Source organism: Bison bison, unplaced genomic scaffold (genome assembly GCF_000754665.1).
Source record: "Bison bison bison isolate TAMUID 2011002044 unplaced genomic scaffold, Bison_UMD1.0 scf7180017864304, whole genome shotgun sequence".
Taxonomy (NCBI): domain Eukaryota; kingdom Metazoa; phylum Chordata; class Mammalia; order Artiodactyla; family Bovidae; genus Bison; species Bison bison.
The window spans coordinates 9,034,995-9,049,719 of NW_011494876.1; the positions used below are offsets into that span (position 1 = coordinate 9,034,995).

At 37.9% G+C, this 14,725-nt stretch overlaps 1 protein-coding gene across 18 annotated transcripts in view; it reads left to right on the plus strand.

Moving 5' to 3' along the window:
- Nucleotides 1–14,725, plus strand: part of DNAH12 (dynein, axonemal, heavy chain 12) — a 192,246-nt gene that overhangs the window by 40,146 nt on the left and 137,375 nt on the right. For 14 of the 18 annotated variants that reach the window (XM_010851635.1, XM_010851634.1, XM_010851637.1 and 11 more), the window contains exons 12-17: nt 1,136–1,227; nt 6,008–6,186; nt 9,631–9,766; nt 11,777–11,902; nt 13,345–13,479; nt 14,030–14,223. In XM_010851635.1, coding sequence (XP_010849937.1) covers nt 1,136–1,227; nt 6,008–6,186; nt 9,631–9,766; nt 11,777–11,902; nt 13,345–13,479; nt 14,030–14,223 — 862 coding nt within the window. Of the gene's footprint in view, nt 1–1,135; nt 1,228–6,007; nt 6,187–9,630; nt 9,767–10,860; nt 10,900–11,776; nt 11,903–13,344; nt 13,480–14,029; nt 14,224–14,725 lie in introns of those variants that run through there. The other 4 variants (XM_010851638.1, XM_010851636.1, XM_010851639.1 and 1 more) reach the window with 4 other exon arrangements.

Below are 14,725 nucleotides of genomic sequence, written 5' to 3' on the forward strand. Positions count from 1 at the left end.
TTGATATAAGCAGAAAGTTAAATCAAGGGCAAAAGCAAGGTGCTGCTAAGTCACTTCAGTTGTGTCCGACTCTGTGCGACCCCATAGACGGCAGCCCACCAGGCTCCCCCATCACTGGGATTCTCCAGGCAAGAACACTGGAGTGGGTTGCCATTTCCTTCTCCAGTGCATGAAAGTGAAAAGTGAAAGTGAAGTCGCTCAGTCGTGTCTGACTCTTAGCGACCCCATGGACTGCAGCCTACCAGGCTCCTCCATTCATGGGATTTTCCAGGCAAGAGTACCGGAGTAGGGTGCCATTGCCTTCTCCAAAAGCAAGGTAATTTCTAACAATTTCAGCTTAATCATCTCTTCAAGTATGTTATGGGGTCTGTACGTTATGGTGCAAGATAAATAGTTGTTATTTGACATTCTATTAACCAGAACCTTTTATTAACTGGCTTATCTGTGAAAGTGTTAGTCACTCAGTCACGTCCGACTCTTTGCAAGCCCATGAACTGTAGCTCTCCAGGCTCCTCTGTCCAGGGAATTCTCCAGGCAAGAAAAATGAAGTGGGTTGCCATTTTTTACTCCAGGGAATCTTCCTGACCCAGGGATTGAACCTGCATCTCCTGCATTGGCAGGCAGATTCTTAACTACTGCACCATCTGGGAAGCCCTTAAAAGCATTAGTTCAGAGTAGTGTTGAAAATGTTATTCACTCAGTTGTGTGCGATTCTTTGTGACCCCATGGACTGTAGCCCACCAGGCTCAGGCTTCTTTGTCTATGGAATTCTCCAGGCAAGAATACTGGAGTAGGTAGTCATTCCCTTCTCCAAGGGATCTTCCCAACCCAAGGATTGAACTCAGGTCTCCCATATTACAGGCAGATTCTTTATTGTCTGAGTCACCAAGGAAGCTTTATCTGTACCTCTAAGTTATTTTATATAAACTATTATTTTTATTTTAAAAGTCTACTTTTAATCTGGCTTGCTTGTTAGGTTTATTTTATGTTATTACATCTATTCATGTTAATGTATGTTATTAGTCTATTAATAATATTTAATTAAGTAGGCTACTTTAGTCTATGACTATATAAAAAGTACTTTATCTTTTTAAAAGAGTGTAACTGAGATTTAAATTAGATTATTAATTTTCAGTTGAAAAGTACAGTTGGCTCATTGATGGGACTGCTGTTAAGCTGATAGAGACTTTTCAGGCAGAGGATCATACTTTTGATGAATACACAAAGGTATGTGTTAATTCTGTTTTTCATTAATGCTTTTTTGAATTTATTTTTAAAGTTAAGATTTTTTATTCTAAAAAATAAATGCATCGGTCTGAGTTAATAGGATTTCTTATTCAAAACATCATTCTAGTAAACTCATATGTTCATCTAATAATTCCGTTATTCATTTAGCTCATTCATTGATTCAACAAAAATACTTTTCATCACATTCAGACATATAGCAATATTTTGGTTATGCAAAAATAAATAATATATAAACATTATCCTCAAGAGCTTATATTGAACATGGAAACCAGACATAGAAATAACAACTGTGAAAGTGAAAGTTGCTTAGTCGTGTCCGACTCTGCCACCCCATGGACTATACAGTCCATGGAATTCTCCAATCCAGAATACCAGAGTGGGTAGCCTTTCCCTTCTCCAGGGGATCTTCCCAATTCAGAGACTGAACCCAGGTCTCCCCTCATTGCAGGCGGATTCTTTATGAGATGAGCCACAAGGGAAGCCCAAGAATACTGTAGTGGGTAGCCTATCCCTTCTCCAGGGGATCTTCTCGATCTAGTAATTGAACTGGGGTCTCCTATATTGCAAGAGGATTCTTTACTAACTGCGCTACCAGGGAAGCCCAACTGTAATATATTGAAATTAGTACTAGAATGGAGATAGGGACAAAATGGTATGGAACCTCAGAAGAAGGAATGGCTACTTTTGCGTCAGTAAATTGATGAAGATTTCTAGAAAAAGTGAAAAGTGGGCTGGGCTTTGAAATAGTTTATAGGTGAAGAAGAGAGGAAATGTAACATACTGCTACTGCTACTGCTAAGTCACTTCAGTCGTGTCCGACTCTGTGCGACCCCATAGACGGCAGCCCACTAGGCTCCCCCGTCCCTGAGATTCTCCAGGCAAGAACACTGGAGTGGGTTGCCATTGCCTTCTCCAATGCATGAAAGTGAAAAGTGAAAGTGAAGTCCCTCAGTTGTATCCGACTCTTCTCGACCCCATGGACTGCAGCCTACCAGGCTCCTCCGCCCATGGGATTTTCCAGGCAAGAGTACTGGAGTGGGGTGCTGTTGCCCTCTCCAATGTAACATAAGACAGGGCCAAAAGTATTTAGAGGTGTTCAGAGAACGTTGAATAAACCCCAAATGGCTGAAGAATGAACAGAGGAGCCTGGTGGGGCTACATTTCATGGGCTGGGAAAGAGTTGGACACAACTGAGTGACTGAGTACACATGTACAGCTGAAGAATAGGTAGTTAGGAATACAATATCTAGGGTATTTTGTGTTTCTGTACAAATTTTAGAATAATTGTGTTCTAGTTCTGTGAAAAATTCCATTAATATTTTTAAAAAATATTTATTTTTATTTATTCATTTGGCTGCTTTGGGTCTTAGCTGTGGCACACGGGATCTTCAACCATCCTGTGGGAATCTTTCATGGCCTCTACATTGGAAACTCAGGTCTTAACCACTGGAATGTTAGGGAAGTCCCTGACTGTGTTTTTTTATTTTGTTTTGTTTTACCAATGTATGGGTCCTGCTTTCTTGTTTCTTTGTATGTCTCATAATTTTCTGTTGGAATCCGGACATTTTAGGTAATATACTGTAGCAACTCCAGGCACTGGTCTCTCTTCCAGTTTGCTATTTTTATTAGCTTGTTTATTTGTTAAGAGACTGGGCAAATTATTTTAGTGAAGTCTGTTTTGCTCCCCACACCCTCTAAAGTACCAAGTGTTGCTCCTCAGGGAGCCACAGTGTTGGGTATGCCGAAAGTCATCCTGGAAAGGCTATGGTTTCAAATGTCTTTCTTCTCTCTTTCTCTGGCTATACATAGCTGTTAGTCTTCACATACTGCTGGTTAATTGCTGTATTGTTTTCAACAATTCCATAGAGGTATAACTTGCTCTACTGTAATCAAATTCAGACTCCCTTGAAAAAGCAGTTGCCAGAGTCAGTGTCTGATGGTTATTCTATCCCAGGAGGGATTGTACCAACAGTCTCCTTCCCTGGCTCTTTCTCTCAAACAAACTAGCTGGTGTATGATTTAGCTGGAATCTTCACCAAATCACTGAACCTTCCTCACAGTTGCTCCTTGCCACAACCTCCACTGTTTTTGAGGGCACAGTTAGGCTTGAATTTTTCCATGTTCTATTGCAACTGAAGTCAATTCCTTTGGGAAAAGATTAGGAGGTATCTATTTTATGACATGCTTCTCCTTCACTTCCAGGCAAAATATCTGAGCCAAGGCCTTGGAGCTGGGAATGGGGATAGTGATAGGCTTCTCTCAGTGACAATCCCACTGAAGAAGTAGAGCACTTAATGGAGTGTGTGCATTCTAAATCACTTCAGTCATGTCTGACTCTTTGAGACCCTGTGGACTGTAGTTTGCCAGGCTCTTCTGTCCATGGGATTTTACAGGCAAGAATATTGGAGTGGGTTGCCATGATGTTCTCCAGGGCATCTTCCCAACCCAGGGAACTGAACTCGCATTTCCGGTGTCTCCTGTATTGGAGGCAGGTTCTTTACCACTAGTGCCATCTGGGAAGCCCAGACTCAGTGGAGTAGAGAGTACTAACCTGAGGTTAGCCTTGTCTCTTTTCTGCTATGGAGCTGCCACCTTCCCAGCGAGGGCAAGTGTGATTGGTGTCTCAGTATTCTCAGTGGTACCATGACCAAGATCGACCCTCCCTTCCATGAGTGGTATTTGTGTGGTACAAGGGAGTTCCCACCTTCCAATTACTTTCACCAAGAACCTAGCTTTAACAAAACCAGTTAAGCCATCCAACTGAAACCTGGGTGGTGAGGGAGCCCTCTGTTCTTGACTGCACTTGTCTGGAGTGGAGTTTCCACATTCTGAGCTGGCAGCAGGGTGGGAGAGAGAAATCCAGGTTTAAATACCACAGATTCTCACTTTTCCTTCTAAATTTTCATAAAGTTTCACCAATAGATGTTTGTTCATTTTCTGTATACTCTTATGACCATTTTCAGTGGTTTAAAATTAAATCTTTGTTTTTAAAATAATGTGTTAGTCACTCAGTTGCGTCCAACTCTTTGCAATCTCATGGACTGTAGCCCGCTAGGCTCTTGTCCATGGAATTCTGCAGGCCAGAATACTAGAGGGGATAGCCATTCCCTTCTCCAGAGGATCTTCCCTGGTGACCCAGACAGAAAAGAATCTGCCTGAAATGCAAGAGTCTTGGGTTTGATCCCTGAGTCAGGAAGATCCCCTGGAGAAGGGAATAGCAATCCACTCCAGTATTCTGGCCTGGAGAATTCCATGGACAGAGGAGCCTGGCGGGCTACAGTCCATGAGATTGCAAAGAGTCGGATGCAACTGAGCAACTAACGCACTTTAATATTCACCACTTTCACTGGGGACCATGTCCACGGAACTCCTCACGTTGTCATGTTGGAAGTCTTCTCTGGGTTTCTTTCTGTAATTTTAAAAATATGACTTCTTTTAAGATTTTCTGTTTTTTGTTGCTTCTCAGCTATTTGATTGTGAAGTACTTTTTTGTTGTTTCTTTTATATTCCTTCCTGTTGAGAAGATTGAGATCCTTAGATCTGTATAGTTGTTATCAAACTTGGAAAATATTCACACATTATTGCTTCATTTAAAAAAATTTGTCTCCTTCCCTCAATTCTGGAATTCTAGTTTTATGTATTTTAGACTGTTTAATATTACTGCAAAGGTTACTGAACTCTGTTCAGACATTTGCATTGTTTCCAACGTGGCATATTTTCTTTGATCCAGACCTTTTATTTTCCATATCTGTTAATTACATCCCAGAAAAAATGGGTGATGGCCCTTGAGGATAAAGGGCCATCTGTTCTCCTTATTCTGGTGCCGTCAGTTCAACTGACTATTTGGTATATTTTTAACCAAGACTACTCAGTGTAGCCTTTGAACCAATTCATTAATACCTTCAGTTCCCTTAAACATTGAAAATTTTAAGCACAGTCAACTAAATACTGGAGACTAGAAAAATAAAGTAGCCTTCAGAGCGAGGAAAATGAAGAAAAAGTCTCCTTAGGGGAGAATAAAAGGAATATGAGGCATTTTGGTGGGGGGTGGAGGTGAGGTGAGGAGGAAAGTAAAGAGGCAACATTAAAGATGGATTATGAAATTAAGTCAAAGTTGCCCAAAGTTGACAGGTATGTTTCACTTTCCATAAAGCTTGTCAAAATATAACGTGTCAGGTTTTCTTCCACACTACTTTGCTTAAATAAAAAAAAATTACCCCAGTATGTCTAGGTATTAAGAATTTGTATAAATTGCAATATCTTGGAACTTTGGTAACAGCAAGGCACAATGTTTCTCTCCTGGATTATTTTGACCAATACCAAAAAGTTTCTTATATTTATTTTCCTGAAGATTGAACTAGAATTTTCAGTGAGGCATTAGTAATGGCAAGCAAGTATTAGTGAGCTACACAAATTGTCACATGATAAAGATTTGCTTTTAAACTGAGAGATAGGTGGCTTTGATCATGTTCTTTTTAATAGTTACTGAGGGGAATTTCACCTTGTGATATGTTCAGATATTTTTGATGCTATAAATGGCATTGTATTGGATGTTTACTGTTAAATTGGTAAATTCCTTAATGAAAGGACAGGGGGGAAAAAGTTGGTGCAACAATGGAAAGAAATTTAATCCCTTAGCAAAAATAAATGGATTTATACTTATAGCATATAATTAAGAATTTCACCATAATACTGTACTGTCAAATCAGAGGTTAATTTGAAAATTCTAACCATTTTTGTTTTAAATCCTTTTTTAAAGTTTATAGGAAAATTTTTCAATCTTGCTTCAGAAATAATGCTTTTGCCTCAGTGGGTTCATTTCCCTATGGTGCGTTTGGATTGTGAAGATTTGAAGACAGGCCTAACAAACAAAGCAAGAACCTTTGCAAACATGTTGCTAAATGATATAGCTTCAAAACATAGGAAAGAAAATGAAAAGTAAGTAGAATCAGTTGCCAAACTCAGAATTTTAGAGTAAAAGAGATATTGGGTTGTCAAAAAATAAAAAATTCCACTGGCCTTCTTACAGGAAAACCCAAATGAATTTTTGGCCAACCAGATAGTTTGCTAATAGCAATTCTTGTTTAAAAATATAAGATTAAAATATAAGTGCTTACAATGTTTTTTCTCCAACTTCAATAAGGATTAAAGCTAATATTTATATAAAGCACTTAGCACAGTGCCTAGAACATGGTACTCAAGAAACGTTAGCTGTTTATTTTCCCAGAAGCAATATGAGAAAATTATATGCTTTGAAATCAGAGAGACTTGGATTTGAATCCTGGCTCTACCATGAAAATGACATGAAATGACTCTAGGCGAGTTACTTAATTTCCCTGAGCCTCAATTTCCTGCTGTGCCAGTTATGAAAAATAATACCTTGCCTTGCAGAACTGATGTTTGGATTACAGATAACATTTGTAAAGGTTTAGCACCATGCTTGACAGAGAATAGGTACCCAAGAAAGGGAGCTATCACATCAATAAATATTTTCAAGTCAATAAAAAAATATGACTGTCAGAAAGTTACGTATTGGTTAGCCATCTTTTGTACAAAATTTTATTACACAATGATATGGTAAAGTATTAGACACTTCCTTTCAACAATCCCATTGAGTAATAGCAATGACAATACCATAGTTAATTTTAAAAATGATTTATGTTTGACACGACTTTTTGGTGTTTACTTTTGTAATATTGGTCACTTTTCTGGAAAATTCTACTACTTTCAACAAGCAACTGTCTTATTATAAACTCATGGCAGAAGAGCAGTTGAAAAGTTGTCCATTGTCCTCTGCCTCGTTCATGCTTTGGTTTCTTCCTAAGTTCCTTATGTGAATTAGGTAACATCAAAAGAAGGAAACGGGAACTTCCCTGGTGGTCCAGTTGCTAAGACTCTCTATTCCCACTGCAGGGGGCCCAGGTTCCATCCCTGGTCAAGGGTGCTAGATCCCACATGCCACAAATGAAAGATCCCGCATGCCACGACTAAGACCTGGTGTAGCCAAATAAATAAATAAATAGTCTTCTTTAAAAGGAGGAAATGTGTACCACTATGTTAAGCATAATTTATTAAATAAATTAATAATAAAGAGCAATTTTCTTTTTTTTTTTTTAGTTCTACCAGTTTATTGCTACCAACCTGTCACCCTCCACCCTCATGCACATATGCTCAGTCATGTAATCCCATGGACTGCAGCCCGCCAGGCTCCTCTGTCCATGGAATTCTTCCAGGCAAGAATACTGGAGTGGGTTGCCATTTCCTTCTCCAGCAATTCTCTTACTTCACAGTTTGGTTTAGTATCTGCTTGGGCAAACTTGCTCTTTCTAATCTTATTTGCCCTCTTTCCTTTTCTGTTTTGTTTTGCTTTTGGCTGTGCCACAGAGCATGGGGGATCTTAGTTCCCTGACCAGGGATCGAGCCTGTGCCTCCTGCAGTGGAAGCATGCAGTCCTAGCCATTGGACTGCCATGGAACTTCTACCTCCTTTTCTTTTAATTGTATTGTTGCTCCAAAGGGACTCAGATTCTGCTCTAGTAAGAAGAAAGCACCCACAGTAGAATCATCTGCTTATTTTTTGCATTATCAACATTAATATATCCTTCTAAAAAACTATTTTTCTAAATAATTTTAAAGATTTATTTATTAATATTTGTTTTTGGCTGTGCTGAGTCTTTGTTGCTGTGCACAGGCTTTCTAAATTGCAGCAAGAGGGTACTATTCTTCTTTGCAGGGAGCGGGCTTCTTACTGTGGTAGCTTCTCTTGTTGCAGAGCACAGGCTCTAGAGCTCAGGCTCAGTAGTGGTGGCACATTGGCTTAGTCGCCACCTGGCATGTGGGATCTTCCTGGACCAGGGATCGAACTTGCGTCCTCTGCATTGGCAGGTGGACTCCCAACATCTAGACCACCAGGGAAGCCACTCTTAAAATATTGATAATCAAAAATTAACCGTTGAACTTCCGTGGCGATCCAATAGTTAAGAATTTGCCTTCTCATGCAGGGGGTGTAGGTTGGATTCTTGCTGAGGGAGCTAAGATCCTACATGCCTCATGGCCAAAAAACCAAAAAGTGAAGCAGAAGTAATATTGTAACAAAGTCAATAAAGACTTTAAAAATTATTCAGAACAACAACAAAAAAGCTTTAAAAAAATACTGTCAAGCCCTATGTGATCTGATTTCTGTTCATCTCTACAACTTCATGTTCTATCCTCTTTTTTGCACTCACACTGCTCTGCTTGCCATTCCCAAACTATCTGAAGCTTTTTGCTACCTCAGGCTTTTATCCTTGTTATTTTTCTTCCTTGAAAGCTTTTCCCCTGACATTTGTATGACTCTTCTTTTTCTTTCTCTCATTTTAAATTATCACCTCTCTTGAGAGATCATTCCTGGTCACTTTAAATAAAATACTGGTTCCTTTTCTATACTCCATTATTCTTTATCCCTTTACTGATTTTTTTTCTTCATAGAACTTTTTACTACCTAACACTGTGTTACGTATTTATGTATTTTTTGTCTCTCTCATCAACTTGAATGTAAGCTTTATGATGATAGGGACTTGATCTATTTGGTGTTATATCTTCAATGCTTAGAACTTTGCTTAGCACACTGTGGGTATTCAGTTATTTATTAAATGAATGAATAAGTATAATTACATAGTATAAATGAAATACCTGCATGAACTAAAATTTATTTTAAAAATCACTTACCTTTTTTGTACTTTGTTTTTGCAAGGAGTTTTTCTGATATTTCTAGCAATGGCATGACAATACTGATACTGCAAAGCATAGGGAAAAAATTCTATGAAATATATCTTAGTTAAATAATGGGTCTAGGTATAGGGTATCTATTAGTAGATTCATACATACATAGACTTTCTGAAAGAATCATGGATTTTAAAAATGTATGCAGAGATTTGATCTTTTCAGTTGCCATGTTTCACAAGGGACATTACTACTACTAGTAATAATTAAGCTGATGATTATCCTAACACCATAGTTACCAGTAATTGAGAGTGTACTATGCACTGGGCTCTTTTGCATTCATTATTCATTATTGTATTACAACAATCCCACAAGATGAATTTAATAACTTCATTTAATTCACAAATATTCAAAGCTAGTAGCAGCTGAGGCAGGATTTAGATATAGAGCCTCCTGATCGATCCAAAGCGTGCTCTATTTCACACTGAAAATGTTGCCTTAATTTTATAGATTTTATAAATCTATGGTGTATCCTGAGTTGTGTCAGTTAAGTTATACTTAAATATTTTAAGACGCCTAACTGATTGTTTTTAGGATCACAGTGCCTATTTTATAGTAATCATAATTGAGCGTAATATAGCATTAATTACTGTACCTATAATAAAGCAAGGTATTATGTCAGTATTTGCAGTGAATTTGAAGCAGTTAAAGAGCATGCATTAAAAGTTCCTGAGACAACAGAGGAAATGATGGAGCTTATATCTTATGTAGAAAAAGCCCGAACTGTAGGAATTCAGGAGTTGGTTTCACGGATCAAGGTAGGAATTTTTTAATCTACATATTAAAAAATTTTTTTTCATTGTGAAATATGGTACACATATTGAAAATGAATAACACATATGGTTAAACACAGTTATAAAGTGAACACTTATGTTGCCACCAACCAGGTGAAGAAATAGGATATTGCCAGCACCCTAGAAATCCTTTGCATATGACTTTCTGACCATAATTACTTCCCTTTCTCCACCTCCTAGAGGTGTCAATCTGGTTTCTACAGTAATCATTTTTTTCCTTTGGTTCCTCCATATGTGCATCCTTAACAAAGGTTTAAAAGATATTTTCTTTTATAGTTTCTACATTTAGTAGTACATATGCTCGTGCCTTCCCCTACACAAGGTTATATACCTATTCACCTATATTATACTCTAATTTTTGTTTAAAAATATGAGATGCAGGGGGCCTCCCTGGTGATCCAGTGGTATAGAGACTTGCTATACCCAGGAGACTAACACAACATTATAAATCAACTATACTCCAATAAAAATTAATTTAAAAACATTATTATGATTGGATGTTGAATTTTATTTTTTGCACCTATTGGTATGATCTTATGCATTTTCTCCTTTAATCTATTAATACAGCTAGTTATATGAATCAGGTTTTATTGGGTTAATTTCTGTGTGCAATATAATACATATATAATGCATTCTGAACATTATATGTATTATATACATATACATCCTATGTGTATCTCAAACAAAAACTCTTAAATTAGCCTTTGAATCTGTATTTCAGTTCTTAAAAATTACAGCACTGCATACCGATCAATGCAGGTTATAAGGGGTAAAGATATTTAATGTCTTATTCAGGTAAATCTATTGGTTTTAAATTTTTTGTTTTTTTTGCCAGTCACTTCTAAACTCTTTCTGGACAATTGCTATATGCTAATGGTAGGACTTCCCTGGTGACTCAGACAGTAAAGCGTCTGTCTACAATGCGGGAGACCAGGGTTCAATCCCTGGGTGGGAAAGATCCCCTGGAGAAGGAAATGGCAATCCACTCCAGTACTATTGCCTGGAAAATCCTACGGACGGAGGAGCCTGGTAGCCTACAGTCCATGGGGTCACAAAGAATCAGACACGATTGAACGAGTTCACTTTCACTTTCAATGGTAGGTAAAAGAAGTGGTACTGTTATTGAAGATGCAAAACAAAATAAAAGATGTTAAAATCTTTGTCACCAAAGATTAAAAAATTAAATATATAAGAATAAAACTGTAAAATCCTTTAAAAAAAAACCAACAGAGTTGCTGGAAAAACGCATGTTTGATCACCATTTTCAGCCATATACATGGATAATCAAGTACTTTTATCTTAAGTCAATTGCAAGTGAAAACTATTAAAAAGCTTTAATTTTGGTATGTGTTTGTGTGTGTGTTAGTCCTCCATTCGTGTCTGACTCTTTGTGACCCCATGGACGGTAGCTTGCCAAGCTCCTCTGTCCATTGTATTCTCTAGGCAAGAATACTGGAGTGGGTTGCCATTCCCTTTTTCAGGGATCTTCCCAATCCAGGGATCAAATCTGGATCTCCTGCATTGCAGGCAGATTCTTTACCATCTGAGCCACCAGGGAGCAAACTAAATGCTCTTACTATAAAAGTCTTCAATTGTGTGCTATGAAGCCAGATAAATAATCCTATAGTTATTCAAATACCCATGTGATTTGGGTGATATGAAATATCAGTTAATAATCTGAGTCAGATTGAAATTTGAAAAAGTATTAGAAATTGTTGTTTCTCTTTTTCATAATGCTTTAGGGCTTCCCTTGTGGCTCAGCTGGTAAAGAATCCACCTGCAGTGCGGGAGACCTGGGTTCCATCCCTGGGTTGGGAAGATCCCCTGGAGAAGGGAATGGCTACCCACTCCAGTATTCTGGCCTAGAGAATTCCATGGACTGTATAGTCCATGGGGTCGAAATGAGTTGGACTTGACTGAGTGACTTTCACTTCCATTCTACATGGTTTAACATATCTGGAATTTCTTCTGTAGGAATCCAAACGCCGGATGAGTTACTTTTTAGATGTATTTCTATTTCCTCCAGAAGACTTAGCTTTAAATTCAGCTGTCCTTATGTGGCCTTGGAAAATTAATCCCATCTTTGATGAAAATGATGAGGTAAATATATTTTTCCTTATATATTTTTGTATTCTGATGTTTTAAGTTCAATGTTCATTTAATTTTCATACATACTTGCCATCTCCTGTTTTTTTTTTTTGACGTTACACACTGCTGTATTTGTTTATTTGTTTCTGGCTGCATGTGGGCTTTCTCTAGTTGCAGAAAGTGGGGGCTGCTCTCTAGCTGTGGTGGCTTCTCCTTGGGTGGCTTCTCTTGTCGTGGAGCACAGTCTGTAGGGCTCACAGGCTTCAGTCGTGTGGCACAGGATTACTTGCTCTGAGGCGTGCAGAATCTTCCCAGACTGGGAATCAAACCCACATCTCCTGGCAGGTAAATTCCCATCCACTGTGCTACCAGGGGAGTAGTCCCTTGCCATCTACTTTTAAAAAGTAACTTCATGTGTCAGTATGAGTTTGGGATTAGCAACATTTATGGCCCTGCAGGCTTAAGACAGGCTTAATCCACAAGGTTTTAAAAAGTGGGACTGACATTAAAAAGTTAGAACTATTATCAAATTAATAACAGGGGGTGTTCCTGGTCATCCAGTGGCTAGGCTTCATGCTCCCAATGCAGGGGACTGCGGTTTGATCCCTGGCCATAACTAAGAGTTCTCAAGCTACAACTAAGAAGTTTGCATGCCCCAGTGAAGATCCCTCGAGCCACAGTGAGGACCCAACACAGCCAAAATAAATAAATTTAAAAAAAGGAAATTACTAAAAGACCAATAATCATAAGCACTGTGCTCAGTACTCTCCATTTATTAAATCATTTAATACTGACAAAAATCCCAGGTGCTTCTATTTCCCCCATTTCATAGCTGAGAAAAATGTGTCTCGGAGAAGTTAAGCAACTTTCTCAGGAGGAAGTTGCAGATTCAGAATTTTATATTAATATTGAATATAGTTCAAATTTTGTAAAAGTCCTAATTTAAGCTAGCTTTCCCTAAATTGGGAAGTGAGATAGTATAGTAATGGAAAGCATAGACTTCAGTCAGATAAGCCTGAGTTCTAATCCAGATTTTGACTTTCATGATCTTGTGACATTGGACATGCCTCTGAATCTCTATACGCTTAAACTTCTTCATCTCTGAAATGAGGATATAATACTTGTGGTAACGTAGGTAAAGTGTTTAATAATTCTTGACATAAGAAATGCTCGATATATGGTAGGTTTTATTATTTTCCCAGAATCTGTTAAACAGTTAAAATATCTACTTAAAATAAGAATTATTATGGTCACTTTGGAGATACAGAAAATTTTTTCTGTGTAATTTATTATTCTTTTCCTTTCATATCAGTCAATGTTTTATTTTTATACAGTGTTTTACTTTTACTTTGCTGATGTGTTTTGTTACTGTACAGAGCATTCAGATTTCTCATTTGATCATTCTTTGCTTTGTAGCAAAATAATTAACATGATTACATTGTTTTCTTTTAAAGCTCATTGAGAATGCTAAACATAGAAAAGAAAATGAACTAATAGCAAAGAGAGAGAAACTGATTTTGGAAGTAGAAAAGGAATCACGGCGCATGGAAGAGTTTGCAGAATTTGCAGAATTGGACCGCATGCAACAGGTCTGATAAACATAGACAGTAGCTGTGGCAGGCTGGTAGATGAGTATAGGATGTGTCTGTATAGGGCTTCCCAGGTGGCTCCAGTGGTAAAGAGCCTGCCTGCCAGTGCAGGAGACAGAAGAGATGTGGGTCTGATCCCTGGGTCAGGAAGATCCTCTGGAGGAGGGCATGGCAACCCACTCCGGTCTACTTGTCTGGAGAATCTCATGGACAGAGGAGCCTGGCAGGGTACAGTCCACAGAGTCGCTAAGAGTGAAACATGACTGAGGCAACTTAGCACGCTAGCTCAGGCATGTTTGTATAATATAGAAAAGCATGTGCTTACTAAGGCAAAAAGGGGCCTGGAACTGCTGCTAATTATGTAACCTTTTTTGTGGGTTAGTTTTCTTTTTGTAAGTAGACATAGCCATTTTTTGCTTTCTGTCATAATATTGCTGTGCAGTTGATATATAAAGCCACTATATATATATATATATATGAAGTATTGTTTAATCTTATTTTTATAACATTACTTGGGTATTTCTTGAAATGAAAAATGCTTTGCTTTCAGTATGTGACAGATGTAAGACAACTACAAAAACGTATTCAGGAATCTGAAGAAGCAGTTCAGTTTATTAATAAAGAAGAGGAACTTTTCAAATGGGAACTGACAAAATATCCTGAACTGGATAAATTAAAAGTTAACATTGAGCCCTATCAGAAGTTTTTTAATTTAGTTTTGAAGTGGCAACGAACAGAAAAACGGTAATTTCTGGTAATGTAATAAACAGTTCAGCAAAGATATAAAAAGATTTATAAAACATACATTGATTTTTATTGCTGTTGTTGTTGGCTAAGTGTTTAAAAGTAGGACTTACCAGTCCATTTGATAGAAAAACCAAGTATCATATAGGAGAAGCGTGAAATGTTGCTAGGGTACCACCTAACCTTATTAATATAATATCTAATTAAGTCTCATTTGGGTTTTCCAGATTTGATTCCATTTTTAATGCAGTTAGTTGATTTGACTCATGCTTAACACCAAAAATTAGAAGTATAGAGTCAAATCAGCATTTTATTTGGGCACCATTAATTGTCCATTGACAATCTGATTCATGTTTTAGCACATGCAGCATAGCTTAAGTGGTGGATTTAGTATTATCTCTGTCATAGCTCTGTGTGACTGAGAAAAACGGTTAGTTAACTGCTCTTGCTCAGGATGCTTGGGGCTGGTGCACTGGGATGACCCAGAGGGATGGTACGGGGA